Consider the following 15,279-nt stretch of genomic DNA (forward strand, 5'->3'; position numbering starts at 1 on the left):
CTGTATTACATAAAAAATTTAAATAACAATAAAAAAAATATAAACATATGTTAATTTTAATATTTTAAACTTAAAAAGAGTTAGAAATGATAAAAGGATTTAACATTGAATCGTGCATATTATTCTCAGCTTTAAATATACAAAACGATTGGTAATAATTTGAGAATAAATCCCTATAATTATGCTTATAATCAGTCATACAACATTAAGATATTATGTATATAATTAGTTATACAATGGGATGATCACGATATGATTTGCATTGAGTTAAAAATAGAAACTCCGAAAAACAGAAAATGTATTAATTTACAATGACAGCTAAATACACCTTATCTCTAATCAGAAGAAAAGATATTATTAAAAAATTAAGGAAAATGATAGATGTAGTATAAACCAAGAAAATCAGATTCGATTGGTTTGTACTTGATATTATTTTCAAACTAATTCAAGTTGAATCAAAAAAAAATTATGATCGGATAAAAAAAATTACCATAAAACTGATCCGGACGAACTGCCAAAACCCTATACATGTAGCTTGAGAGCAAAGGAAGACATTGATATTACCCATAAGAAATGATCTTTACACACTTTTAGCGAAACCAGAAAATGTTAAAAACACGAGAGGTTGCCCCATTCTAAGGGTGTAGGCACAAGTCTTAATCTGATAATTACATGTGACCTATTTACAAAACAAAATAAGAAGTCACTAGTCAATTTGTCAATGCATAATGCATTCGATCTTATATGTTTAGGTAATCGTCGTTGTCAATGCATAACATATTCTAATTTTGAATTATGTTCATGTTATTTATAATGGTCCAAGCTTGTCCGTGCCCATACGCAACTTGAGGGACCCAACAACATGGTCCAAAATTATAAGCCTAAACTCCTCTATTGCCTTTGAGTCTTCACATATTTCGCAGCTCAAGCTTATAGACTCGAGTGTTATCTATATCCTATTAAATAAATAAATGTTTCAGTATAATAAGGTAAAAAATATAGATTCAATAAGTTTCAACTAGGACAATGTTTAACATAAACGGACCGTGCTAATCACATTACTATGATTATGTCAATCATAAAGAACGTCTTTTGGTCAGGGACAGAGCTCCCAGCTGATGCATGCTTTTGTCTTCATAGACCACAAGATATTCTTAATTAATTGTCAAGTCAAGCACTACATAAACCAACAAAAAGATAAAGCATGCTGGGTGGGGACTAGGTAAAATAAAAGACAAGATTGAAAGCATTTGAAGTTGAGTGTCAATTATCAATAAGTTCAAAAGGAATACAAGTATAAAAATTATTAGGTTAAATAAGTCACTCAAATTTAAAATGTGATTAAATAATAGTTTAATTAAACACTTATTCAATAGGCTTTTTTTTTTTTAAGAAATTTATATCATAAATCATACAATTTATAATATAAATTTAAAATAACTTATTGAAATAAAATTTAAAAAAACATATAAAAATTATAAATTATTTTCATAAAATTTCCTAAACGCCCCTTAAACTGATTCTCTATTACTGTCTTAGATTGGCTCGAACTAAAATTCTAATTAGTATCTACTTTTTTATTTCAACACATAAATGCTTATTTAGGAAGAATTGAGACCGAGAGAAGCAAAATCTTGTAGGATCTTCATAACCATAACATGAGTAATATCTTCAACCCCTTTAAGAACCGTTTGCTAATGTTGATGATGCTTCTTTCTCTCCCCTTCAACGCTGAAGCTCAAGATAGAGAAGATCAGAACCTGCCACAGTTGCCTCAAACTGTTCATCCAAGCAAGGGGATTGTAATAGCAGTGCTCTCCACAATGTTTGCCATAACACTTCTCTTACTTTTCTACGTCAAGTTCTGTCGAGTTAGCCCTCACCGACTTCTCAACCCAAACCAAGGTCTCCAAAACTTTCACAGTCTCACTCGATCAAGGTCTAGAGTTTCGGGGATAGACAAACAAGTAATCCAGACACTCCCTTTCTTCAATTTTTCTTCCCTTAAGGGATCCAAACAAGGCCTAGAATGCACCGTTTGCCTATCCAAATTCGAAGAAACAGAGATTCTAAGACTGCTTCCAAAGTGCAAACATGCTTTCCACATGGATTGCATTGACAAGTGGCTTGAAAGCCACTCTACATGCCCTCTTTGCAGGCAAAGGGTTGAAGCAGGGGACATCAAAAACCTCAACTTTTCCCTGAGCACAAGTTTCCTACGAGTTCCTTCTAATTTAACTGAGGACCCAAGTCTTGAAATCTTTGTCCAGAGAGAACCATCTCATAGAGGGTTTAACAATGGAAGTGGGTTTTGGGAGAAGAGGGTCATCAACCATAGAATAGTTATCTCTGATGTTGTGGCGAGAAGCAGGTGGAGTGATCTTAATTCTTCGGACATGTTATCGTTGAACTGTGAGATGCTAAATGATATGTGCAGTGCGAGATTCTCTCCTTTAGAATCCACCAACAGTGAAGACTTTCAAGGAACTTTAAGCCTTCTCTCTAGTTCCAATGAGAGAGAGAAGAGGTCCATGTCAGAGATTGCTAAGGTTCCAAGGTTTGCAGAAATCAGAGAGAGTGAAAGTGAAGAGAGGTTGTGGAAAATTTGGTTGCCAATTGCGAGAAGAACAGTGCAGCGGTTTGCAAGACAAGAAGGGAATTCAATTGAATTAGAACATAAACCTTTGCCTTCCAACGTTCGATCTCTGTAAAGGGACTAATTTGTAGGTACTGTGTAAGTTTGAGCAATGTTAATAGTCGGTGCATTCAGATAACATATATGTTTCTTCAATAATTATCGGATAATCTTTAGTTGTCCCTTTAAATTTTAGGTGTAGTTTTAAAATGTGTGTATATAAAAAAATAATTTAAAACAATATCGGTATCAATTTTTAATTATTGAAATCGAATAACTGTTCATATAGTATATGTTCTTAATAAAGGATTCCAACCCCACAAAGCATAAAAAGTTTGTTCTTGAAGAAGAAAAGATAGTAGGCCCGTTTGTGTATTATCTGCAATGGAATGAGTTAGTTTGTAGGAGAAATAACTTTATTTTAGATAGATGGATAAAAGTTTATTTATAAAAATAAAATAAAAGAGTAACGTAATTTTAATATAATTTTATTAATTTGTTTAGAATTAAATTTTTTATCTTATGAAGTATAAATGCTAACATAACTATACTAAAATTGAACACTTTTCCTTTTTAAAAAATTTCTCAAAGAATGAAAATTTTATACAGGGAATCGTGTAAATTATGTTTTCAAAAGCAAGCAAATAGGCATAGTATCAATATTATTCCATGGATTTTATTTTTATAATCGTATTTTTTTCTTTTTCTTTTTTATCATATCTTCTTTTATTTATTTATTTATCTCTTTTATCTACTCACTTTAAACCTATTTATAAATATATATAAAAAAATAACACATCTTATTAGCTGAAACAATAGATGATAATTTTTTTTTATTTCTATAAATAAGTATTTAAAATTCACTATAAAATTAAAGAAATAACATTTTTTTAATTTATGTTTAGAAAACATTTTTCAATAAATGATAAAGCAATGAACTATACACCGCTATATAAACATTTTTACGTTTGTTTTTTTAAAATTAAAGTTATGATTTTATTTTCAAAATCAACTTTGGTAACATCTGACATGTGAATTACGAAATTAAAAGCCAAATTTTAATTAAAATTAATATTTTAAACGTCTAACATTTTATTCTTCAACAAGACATCAAGACAAAATATGATCCTCATATCTTATCTTAAGTAATCATACGATCTAAAATAATGAAACAATAGTGTGACAAAAAAATTCTTCTCATCATTGAGTCAAGGTAAATCATAAACATTTGTCAACATCAACGTTAAAATGACAAATTACTAACCCCTGGATTCAAACTTAAGTTATACGTAAGATAGTAAAGATTTGTATTAGTAGATTAATTATAAATTAAATAATATATAAATAAGATATTGTAATTTTAAATCATTTAAAGAATTTTAGATGAATAATCCTCTTAAAGCTTATAACTCAATTTCTATTCTCTAATCTTGATTTGGGCGTTCATTTAAAATATTAATATAGTATTTGAATTTAAGTTAAAAAATAAATAAAATAAAAAGTCAAAAACAATTTTTAAAAGTCAAGAAAAAATAGCTTGCAACATTAAAATTTAATATAAAAGCTTATAAAACATATGTTATAATAAGTGTTCAAAAATCAATTCATTTCAAAATGAACCACAAAAAATTAAAATTTAATTAACTGAAAATTTAAAAAAAAACTTATAAAATATATAATAAGATGAGTGATCTAATTGAAAAAAATAAGAAGACAAATATTATTATAAAAATTATTGTAAAAGTAATATAACTCAATTTACAATAATTAACGCCTACAATTTTATATCTAATATGAGAAAAAATAAGTATTTTTATAATATTATAAAATTTAATTAAAATATGAGGATATATAAAGATAATTTTTGTTTGGTAAGTATGAGTATTTTATAACTTTTGTGAAAGGCTTTCATAATATATTCTTATTACTCAATTTACAATAATTAACGCCTACAATTTTATATCTAATATGACAAAAAAAGGTATTTTTACAATATTAAAAAAATTTAATTAAAATATGAGGATATATAAAGATGATTTTTGTTTGGTAAATATGAATAACTTTTATGATGGGTATGAAAGACTCTCATATTCCAGCTTGTTCAAAATGTGAGTGAAACATGTTAAATTTGATGTTTTCTATTACAAGTAAAATTTAGTTTCAAAGAATATACACTTATTCTAGCAATATTATCTCCTTCAATGTAAAAAAAGAAGAAGAAGAAGTTAAAATTGCCGAAATAATGTAAGTATAAATTAATTTGTTTTAAATTAAATATATTAAACAATATACTGATATCAAATAAAATAAATAATCTAATATTCATGTCTATATTTATTCTTGTAAATTTTTATAAACAAACATCTGTATTTAAATTCAAACTCATTTCACACCTATTTGTATTTATTGTAACGAATATGATTTATAAACATAAATAATCACTAAATTCAAGAACATTTGTCAAGCAAAAACTCTTGCTATCTTGCTAATGTATCACTGGTTTTTTCACTTTGCATGTCTACACAAAGTACAAACAACCTGGCCTGATTTATGTTATTATTATTATTATTCTGTAACTGTATACTAAACCACTCAAACACATCTACTTCGATTCGTTTTTAAAATAACATACCAGCATCAGTTAATTTGTATAGTCAATGTCTTACAACTCAATTGAAACTGGCCTCATGATATAAATTTTTTTATAATTTTGTTATGAAATTTAGATTGTTTGATGTACCACAATTTTAATTGATGCTCCACTGCATCAAATGCTGCCAGCTGTTATAGGACGCAATAACCACAGTTGTAAGTGAACCACCCAACTCAAACTAGGATTTAGCAGTAACAGAACTTGCTCTGTAATTGGTTCTTACTGTGTTTGACTTGCAGCCACACCAGAGTTACTATTCTTCTTCATACGATACTATAATCTCAGTAAGTTAATTAAACCAATCTGCTGCTAATCAGAGTCAACTCCATAAACCCTTTTAGCACTTCCATTTTCTGAACTGTTTAATAACTTTTTATTGAAAAATATAATATTTAATGTTATCAGTATAATAAATTTTACGATATCATATTATTTTTAGCACTTGAATAGTTTAATTTGCCGGTGACACTTGTATTCCAACTTCCCAAGGTATAACTATTCAAATTACAACAATTATTTCAATTTAGACTTAAAGGGAGAAGAAGTTACATATTGTAACCAATAAGTCTATAAAATTCAATACTGAACATTAAAATTCTACCGGCCATACTAATAGAAATTAGAAAGTTGCACTCTAAGTCGGTCCCCTTGCTGATAATGATCAGAACCACCCTATTGACACTTAGACGTTTGTCCTCTGTAGGCCAAACAAATGAGTGGATAGCTAGCTGAACAAGCCAGCGAAGACATCAAATAATAGAGCACGATCCTAAATTTTAAATTAGTCCCTTAAGTACATATAAGGAACATGCATCTTTATGAAAAAAAATATGAAACACCAAGAATTTATTTGATTTAAGACAATATGTCTTTTTCTTTTGACTTGATTACATTTCTAACCCCTTTATTATAATCAATAATTTGTGTCTGCATGTTATCCCGTACTTCAATTTGTCCTCTTTAACTTATTGGGTAATCCCTTCTGCTGCCTTATAAAGTAGCTTCGGAAAGGTAAAGGGAAATTGATTATTTACGTTAAGAAAGTATTTATTTTTTAATTTTTAATTCATTTTTAATTACAAAAACACCATCTTATTTTTATTTTTTTAAATTTATATAAAAAAATGTAAATAATAATAATGGTTTTCTTAAACTTAACAGCCAAACCTATTTGATTTTAAAAAAAGAAACATATTTTTATTTTTAATCACACAAAAAAAAAAGTTAGATGATATCATGATGTCTTTATATAATTAAAACAAAAAGAAAATATTTGTCCTCTTAATTAAAGTAATAAGCTGAAGCCTGATGACTTGATTCCATTCATGCAGATTGGGGCAGCACTAGATGGGAAGAGGCTGATGACTTGATTGCACAGTTGAGACACATTTATACCTTAATAAATACACCACCCATCTGTTCCAAACCCTTATTACATTTGTTTATAGCTCAACGACCAAGGATAAATGAAAGGTCCAAATTACTATCTATCAAGCCAGAGAGATCTCTTTCATATAATTTTAAGCACCCATTGTTCTGATTTAATGATGGATTTCTATGGCAAGAGAACTCTCCTGAGCTTGATGGACACCGAAAAGCCAGAACCCCCACAATCCCCCATTCACCTTCGTGTCCAAACCCACAGAGAAATAAGCGAACAAGATGTTCAGTTTAGTCCTCCAAGACCTTCAAGTTCCGATAGCACAATGTTCCCAATGATGCCACCTCCATGCCCAGACTCTCCATGGACTCTTTCCCCTCTTCCAACTCCTTCTCCTTCTCTTCTTTATCATTGCATCGCTTCACTCCACCGCCACGAAGGTAACATCTATGCCATTGCAGCTTCAAAGGGTTTAGTCTTCACTGGCTCAAACAGCTGCAGGATTCGTGTTTGGAAGCAACCAGATTGCATGGATAGAGGGTACCTCAAAGCGAGTTCTGGTGAGGTAAGAGCCATTTTGGCTTATAGCAACATGCTTTTCTCCACGCATAAGGATCACAAGATTAGGATATGGACCTTTACTGTTTCGGATAACTTCAAGTCCAAGAAAGTTGGTACTCTTCCTAGAAAAACCTCCATTCTAATGTTCCCTTCTAGAGGAAAGAACACGCCTAAGCACAAAGACTCGGTATCTTGCATGGCTTATTACCACTCAGAAGGGCTCTTATACACTGGCTCTCATGACAGAACCGTGAAGGCTTGGCGTGTTTCTGATAGAAAATGCGTGGACTCGTTTGTAGCACATGAAGATAATGTGAATGCCATCTTGGTGAACCAAGATGATGGTTGTCTTTTCACTGGTTCCTCTGATGGGTCAGTGAAAATATGGAGAAGGGTGTACACCGAAGACTCACACACTCTCACAATGACTCTGAAGTTTCAACCTTCACCCGTTAATGCTCTAGCATTGAGTTGCTCCTTTAACCATTGTTTCCTCTATTCAGCGTCTTCTGATGGGATGATAAATTTTTGGGAGAAGGAGAGACTTTGTTATAGGTTCAACCATGGAGGGTTCTTGCAGGGTCACCGTTTTGCGATTCTTTGTTTAGCAACCGTTGGGAACATGATATTCAGTGGATCAGAGGACACAACTATAAGGGTTTGGAGAAGAGAAGAAGGAAGTTGCTACCATGAATGTTTGACGGTTTTGGATGGGCATAGAGGACCAGTGAGGTGTTTAGCTGCATGCCTTGAGATGGAGAAAGTTGTGATGGGGTTTTTGGTGTATAGTGCTAGTTTGGATCAAACGTTTAAGGTGTGGAGGATTAAGGTTTTGCCTGATGAAAAGATGTGCTTGGACTACAGTAGCAATCAGTGTGAGGCAAGAGTGAAGATTAGAGACTATGATATGAGCCCGGTTTTGTCGCCTTCATGGGTAGAGAAGAAACTTCAAGGTAGCTACTTTCAGTAGGAATGTACGTATAGTTAATACTACTAATTAATCATTAATAAGTCCTCCCTGTATACGATAAATGATCGTAGAAAGGATAACCCGAAGCAAGCATCGTGTCTCATTTTGCTTGTGATATCTTTTAGCTGTTCTTTTCTTACACTTAGATATAGGAAAATATACGGAACTTTTCATATCTGCAAGTATCACTTTACTTTAAATAGTTTTATAATAAATAAAAACAGTAGATTATTACTCATAGAATGAATGAGTTACGATGTAAATAGCGTGTAGGAAAAAATATAAAATCCCTGCGAAGATAAATGGTTATTCCAACCAAAAATAACACAATAAAATTAAAAGCAGGATAAAGGACCAGAATAAATAATGTATTTTTTTATATGATTAACTTCCTGAATTTTTACCGAATGAATGAATTTTAGATTTAAAATCTAATTTTAATTTATATATATATATATATATATTAGGATTAGGTAAGAAAATCAACTCCCAACTAATTTCTTTTATTATTTATTTTTATTTATGAAGTAAAACAAAAGACGAAACATAATTCATCAATTAAATTTTCTTGGAGACTATGCTTAAAAATAAGAAAGAAAAATCTTATGTAAATACTATAAAATAAGGTTTGGTCCTATTCATGAAGATTATGTAAATATTTGATTCCAAAAAGAGAAAATCCAATTATTTATGAACAATTACGTACCAAAGCTTCTCCAAGGTGACTGTGAGGTAGCGAGGAATGCAACAAATTGATGCAGATGTAGCAGTAATGGAACACGTTGTGACAGCAAGCTTGGCCAATGTACGTAACACATTCAAAAACAGAGGAATTTGATGAATGAGATCATTTGTTATGAGAGCAATTTCTGGCCATGGCTTTTCTAGGTCCTCCTTAACGAGGTAAGGTCACTTCTCATCACTCTTCTTAAGTGGGTGAAGGCGTGGAGCCACTGGCTTGGATTTTGGTTGAATCATTTATTATATGACAACGTAGTAACGTAGCCTATCATATGCCAATTTTAGCTATCATCCCGTGGTTGGTCGTTGTCACATATATTATAAATAAATAAAAATCCTAGTATTTTCACATATAAAATTTTTAACTTATTTCACTTTATTTTGGAAAAATAAAAAACTCTATTAATAGTTTGGAATATGTTTTTTAATTTTAATCGCAGCTTGACAATGTTCTCTAGTTCTACCTAATACTGTCAGATTAATTTATACAAAATAGAATAGTTCAACGTACTATAATCATCTTTTTTATGTTATTGTTAGGTAATCGATGCATATTTAGTTTCATCCGCGTTAATGAGGTTGTAAGAGTTTGAGAAATATTAGAAATATATTTAATATAAATATTTTTTTATTAGTTAACATTTCTATAAACTCAAGGAATGACTGGGTTGTACTTTCTTTTTAACGAGTATCTTTATTAATAAATTTAATGAATAATAAAAACTATATTTAAAGATTATATTATTTAAAAATATATATATTACTATCACTTCTTAATTATCATAATATTCAATGTATTTTTATTAATGTAGTAAAATTTTATATAAATTTTTGGACGAATTGTGGTATATGTTGTTCCAAGTCTTTTCGATTTCCTCTTAGTACTTTTCCAAAAGTTATTTAAATTTTTAAAATATCAACCTACTGGTGAAGGCTATAAATGAGATTTAGCACTTCAAATTTAAAGTAATATATGGATTCACTTAAAAAAATAAAATGAAGAATTATAATTATCGATTAATATTAAAAAATAACAGTATAAAATTAAAATAATTAATAATTTATTGCATATATATTTAATCATAATTTCAACCTTTAATTTTTAAATTATAATTATAATGTTTTACTATATTTTTAAATTAAATATTTTAATCTAAAGAAGCCAAATACCCGTAGTGAAAATTAAGTTTCCAACTAGTCATTCCTAGTTTTTGCTATGCTAAAAATTGCCAACTATTCATGGATTACATTCATACTTAACATGTCAAGTTGATGGTTCTATTTGCAAAATAGTGTCCAACTCAAATCAAGGACTAACTTGTTAATTAACAAACTAAATTTCGATCACTTAGTTCGTCGAACTTTAAGTATTCGTAGACTAATGAAAAATAAGTCAAGTGTTTCAAGAATCAAAATTAATATTTCAAAAATCCGTTCTTATATTTTAAAAACCAAAAAAATTAATACAAAATAAGTAATTTTTCTTTTTAAAAAAAGTTAATGTTTTACAATTTAAAAGATTGACAAGAGTGAAACTAATCACCGGTTAGCACCTCCGTTTCCAATAACTAATTAAATTTATTGTTTCAAATTGAACTAAGTTAATGTACATTTAAGTCAATTAATTTTAAAATATAAAATCATTTTCCATAACATAATTGAAGAAAAATATTTATTTTAAAAAAAAATTTGCGATCATATGTCTATGCATGTTATGATTTAATTATAATATCTGTTGATAATAGGCAATTGATGTGCACCAATATATATATATATGGTAATTCAAAGATTGTATGTAATATAAGAATATTAGTAAGTCTAACAACTAACTGTGCTGTGAAGTGAAAGCATGCATCACCTTACAAGTATGACAATGTAATCCATGAATAATTAATGTTAATTTCACTGTCTTTTAATCAACAAGAGATATAAAAGAAAATAATTGGACTATTCTTGTGCGTAGATGAAGCATTTACTTAATTAATTACTTGAGTTTGAAATATTAATACATAAGTTAATTATGTCATTTCAATTGAGCCCCCTCGGAGAAGTAAGGGCAATGTAAATGCTCCTCCTGTCCACGAAGTTTACAAAACTAAACGTTACATATGCATTGAATTATTGGGGGGAAAGATCCCTAACATGTTATACATAAAGAGACATTTTCAAACACAGAAAACAAAGATGACTAGATATGCTTAGGAAAATACAATTAAGTTGCTAATGCATGCTATTAATTACTGATTAAGATTCTTCATCTGGAGAAAGAGGAACATGGGATCGGTCAATGAAGAAAGTCTCGTAGGTGAAACCAGCAAGAGCACCACCAATGAGGGGTCCAACCCAGTAAACCCAATGATCAGTCCAATTGCCAGTAACCAAGGCAGGACCAAAAGACCTTGCTGGGTTCATAGAAGCAGCTGAATATGCCCCACCAGCAAGGATGTTAGCCCCAACTACAAACCCAACCAACGTTGGTCCAATTCCAGCAAGTGCTCCTTTCTTTGGATCAACCATTGTAGCATACACAGTGAACAGCAATGAGAATGTCAACACAATCTCCCAAATCACTCCTTGACCATACCCCACTCCACTGCCCAGCGTATGAACTGGAGTTGTCTGCAATCAGTAAGTATTTTATGTGAATAATTATCACATTTATTGTTTAAATATATATATATATATATATATATATATATAGATTGATAAACTAATTTTATATAGATATATAATAATGTATATAAATGACAGTGCTACTCATTCATTAAATTTATATACCAAATTTCACAAATAAAGAAAAATTGAACATAAAAATATTAAATAAAATGAGCAATGTAAAAAAATTAAAGAAAGATTATTTATAAAAAGTTATTATAAATGTATATATATCATTCCCTATATAAATAAGAGAAAATATGAGCTTGATGATGAATATAATGTGAGTGACTTTTACCAGCTTTAATATTATTATTGATTAGAATGTATTTAATTTGGAAAAAAAAAATATTTTGATTCATTTATTTTCATAGATGAATTTTTAAAATGACACATTCTATTGCATAATTTGTATAATTACCTGTCCTCCTGTGAGGTAGTAAAGCAGATAAGAAGCAGCTGCTGATGCTACTAATTGGTCAATCCAATAAAGGATGGAACGGAAGAGGGTTATATGACCGCCGGCGAGGAGGCCGAGGGTGACGGAGGGATTGAGGTGGCCACCGGAAATGTGGGCGGCGGAGATCATTACAGCCACCACAAGTGCATGTGCCACGGCCACAGCAAACAACCCCACAAGTGCATCCCCACCTAGCTTATCTAATTGTCAAAAAAAAATAAAAGAAGTGAGCAAAAATCAAAATATATATTATCTTAGTCCAGCAACAAATTTTGAACACAAATTACAAGTAACAAGGTTATTATAATGAGTGATGTGTTAGTACATACCAACAACCATGGAAGAACCAACGCCAACAAAGACAAATAGAAAGGTGGCTATGAATTCAACGACGAGAGCCTGAATGCAATCTGGCTGAGTGACCTCTCGGGTAGTTCCAATGGCGAATTTGGCCATGGCTTATTCACAATTGCAGAATCAAACTATGTGATACAATGCTAAGTGCCAATTATATATATATAAACAAAAGCATATTCGTAATTACGTCCAATCTTTAACAACTTACCAATGCAGGTGGACAATAATTGCACTACATGTTTAATTATATTCCCCCTTTGACTATTACCAATTATTGTTATTATAATTATCATTTCGTGGCCAACGCCGCCGCCGACTACTAAGTTAATCACTTCATCTTAGTTTGATATCTAGTTCTAAGAAAACTGTAAATTCAACTATTAAAAACATCCATAAGACTTTGTTCATATGTATTTGTTAAATAAAAATCATTCATATCTTTTAATATATACTATATAGTGTATATATTAACTACTTCAACGATCTATTACTCTACCAAAAAATATACTGCATGTTTAGTAATAAATAAAATTATTAAATGTTGTAATTGTCTTTATTAATATCTTTTCTTGTTTGACAAAAATTAAATTTTTAATTTTTAAAGAAAATTGCATCAATTAATTTGTAAATATAGAAAATAATAGATTATTATACACACGCATATCATTAAACCTTACTATAGGTTTGGTATTTATTACTTGCATTTTGTTAAAGTTTTATTTGACAGCCAAAAATATTTATATTTGAAAACTCAATGATAAAATTGATATGTGATTGAAATAATAGTTTTATTTTCATACATTTAAATTTATTACATTTTAAATTAATTTAATTCAAAAGTAATACATTTTATCCTCTTATTTAAATTTTTTCTTTTATTCAATGATAAATTTAATACATTGAATATTAAATATAATTCAAAGTGAATAATTATTATATTTAAAATTAAAATAATTAAATCATACTTTTAATCTCAAAAATGAAAAAAAAAACAAATTATTATAAATCTTTTTTATATTTAATATTAACCAGTATAACTACTAATTAGTGATTTAAGATATAAAAGTGACAATAAATTACAAATAAAGAATTTAACTCTTCTAAAGCGAAAAAATGTGCAAAATGAGAGTAAGAATTTATCAACCTTTTAATTAAAAGTAATTTAAGAAGATAAAGATATAAATGGTTTAAGAAATAACAATAGATAATAAGGAATAATAATAAAAATTTCCTGCATTTAATTCTAGTATAAACTTAAATATTATTATTTATATTTTAAATGAATAAAATTCAATGTTAAATATTAGCCAAGAATTAGTAATTAAACTGTTACTTACAAAAGAAAGGGTACTAGTATATGAGAAATACTATATTCATGCAACAAAATTAAATAATAATGTATATAACTTTTTAATTATTCTTCATGATTTAATTTATTTATATTTTTTAATCGCTCGTATTTACATGAACTATTCTACATATGTATATGTAAATATAAAGATAATAACAAAAGAGGGTACCTCTTTTCATCCGCAGTAACGCATTGCCCCGCATAAGCATTCCACCAATTCAAGCTTTAATTATTTTATTTTGTCCGATACCATAAAAAGCCTGACATTTTTTTTTCTAAGACGACAGAAATATGAAAAAGAGAGAGAGAAAGAAGTAAAAAAATGTGTAATATAATAAATAATAGAAAGAAATAAAAAAGAAAAAAACAGAGAATGAATATGAAAATATGAATAATCTTGAATTTATATAACAGTGTTTATCTTATGAGATGTAAAATAAGTAAAAGAAAAAGGGAAATAAAAAAGTATATAAAAAAAAATCCTTCATTTTAATTCCTTGGCATAAGAATGTGAGGTCCTCAGCGCTTTAATTTTTAATTTTCATGATGATGATGACGGTGGTGCCATGCCACTACTTTCCCTTCTGTTCTGTCAAAACATGTTCACTGTACTTGCGTCAATTTTAATAGCTTAGACTTTTCTTTAAAAAGTGAAAGAAAATTTCCTAAATATCATGATTGGGTCAACGAAATAATAAGCAAAGCAAAGGACATTTCAGGTATTAGAAAGGTTTCTCTGTTCATAATTCCTATAGTGACTTCAATAAATTAACTTACGAATGAATATGAACTCTCCTTATCTACTCTGTGGGGTTATAATGAGTAATTTTTTTAAGAATTTTGTAATGATAGTAAAATTTTACTGAAAAGATAAATATTTATTATATTTTTATAACTTTAATGTAATAAATATTTATCTATTCATGAATATTTAAAGTCAATCCTAAAAGTTGAGGTTAGAAAAATTTATTTCTTTAATTTATTTTTCTTCCTAAGTATAATTTATTTATAAATTTTATTCATTTCTTAAAATTAATTATTCTAATTTCTCTTATGATTTAATAATTTGTATTTTATATTATATTTTAAAGTGCTACTTACATGAAAAAAAATAATACTTGTATGCAAAACTCTTACTGATATTTAAGTGAATTTTGTTTTACTTTTACTAAATAATTTAGATTTTTAATTAATAAAGTCAGCGCATAATTTCACTAAACGGAGGATAGCCTCACCTTGTTCAAATTACAAATCCTTCAATCCACATAATGTATTAAAAATAAAACACTATTGGGTCACTTTAATTTTACCAGCCCAGTAAATAAAAAGGGTAGGCCCAACCCAGTAGACCCTTTAAGCCTATAGCTGCAATGAATGAAATTATTCGATTTTATTAAACAAAACGACAAGGCCATTACACACACACCTACACATGACATGCTTGGATTTGGATATAGCAATAGCCAATAGGAATATAGTACACTATATTGCAACTTTAACGTAAGAGAGACACAT

The 15,279-nt window shown here is 29.0% G+C and overlaps 3 protein-coding genes across 3 annotated transcripts; 2 read left to right on the forward strand and 1 right to left on the reverse strand.

Moving 5' to 3' along the window:
• The first annotated feature begins 1,658 nt into the window (after nucleotides 1–1,658).
• Nucleotides 1,659–2,711, forward strand: LOC113866190 (putative RING-H2 finger protein ATL12). The gene has a single exon (XM_027501072.1). It carries the CDS (start codon nucleotides 1,659–1,661, stop codon nucleotides 2,709–2,711), a length of 1,053 nt encoding a protein of 350 aa, XP_027356873.1.
• A 4,042-nt stretch (nucleotides 2,712–6,753) lies between these two features.
• On the forward strand, nucleotides 6,754–8,429 carry LOC113865143 (protein JINGUBANG-like). Its single transcript, XM_027499522.1, has one exon. It carries the CDS (start codon nucleotides 6,755–6,757, stop codon nucleotides 8,198–8,200), a length of 1,446 nt encoding a protein of 481 aa, XP_027355323.1. The 5' UTR covers nucleotide 6,754; the 3' UTR covers nucleotides 8,201–8,429.
• A 2,681-nt stretch (nucleotides 8,430–11,110) lies between these two features.
• Nucleotides 11,111–12,523, reverse strand: LOC113865147 (aquaporin TIP4-1). The gene is made up of 3 exons (XM_027499532.1): nucleotides 12,386–12,523; nucleotides 12,018–12,256; nucleotides 11,111–11,560 (listed from the first exon to the last, which is right to left on the reverse strand). Exons 1-3 carry the CDS (start codon nucleotides 12,510–12,512, stop codon nucleotides 11,186–11,188), a joined length of 741 nt encoding a protein of 246 aa, XP_027355333.1. The 5' UTR covers nucleotides 12,513–12,523; the 3' UTR covers nucleotides 11,111–11,185.
• Between the last annotated feature and the right edge of the window lie 2,756 nt (nucleotides 12,524–15,279).

This window comes from Abrus precatorius, unplaced genomic scaffold (assembly GCF_003935025.1).
Source record: "Abrus precatorius isolate BTA unplaced genomic scaffold, Abrus_2018 Scaffold4, whole genome shotgun sequence".
NCBI lineage: Eukaryota > Viridiplantae > Streptophyta > Magnoliopsida > Fabales > Fabaceae > Abrus > Abrus precatorius.

What these genes read in the sequence shown, in the direction of transcription:
- LOC113866190 (XM_027501072.1), top strand. Translation starts at nt 1,659, where the DNA reads ATGAGTAATATCTTCAACCCCTTTAAGAACCGTTTGCTAATGTTGATG.
- LOC113865143 (XM_027499522.1), top strand. Translation starts at nt 6,755, where the DNA reads ATGAAAGGTCCAAATTACTATCTATCAAGCCAGAGAGATCTCTTTCAT.
- LOC113865147 (XM_027499532.1), bottom strand. Translation starts at nt 12,512, where the DNA reads ATGGCCAAATTCGCCATTGGAACTACCCGAGAGGTCACTCAGCCAGAT. An exon ending in TGGTTCTTCCATGGTTGTTG is followed by an intron (nt 12,257 to 12,385) that starts GTATGTACTAAC and finishes TTTGACAATTAG; the next exon opens with ATAAGCTAGGTGGGGATGCA. An exon ending in ACTACCTCACAGGAGGACAG is followed by an intron (nt 11,561 to 12,017) that starts GTAATTATACAA and finishes TACTGATTGCAG; the next exon opens with ACAACTCCAGTTCATACGCT.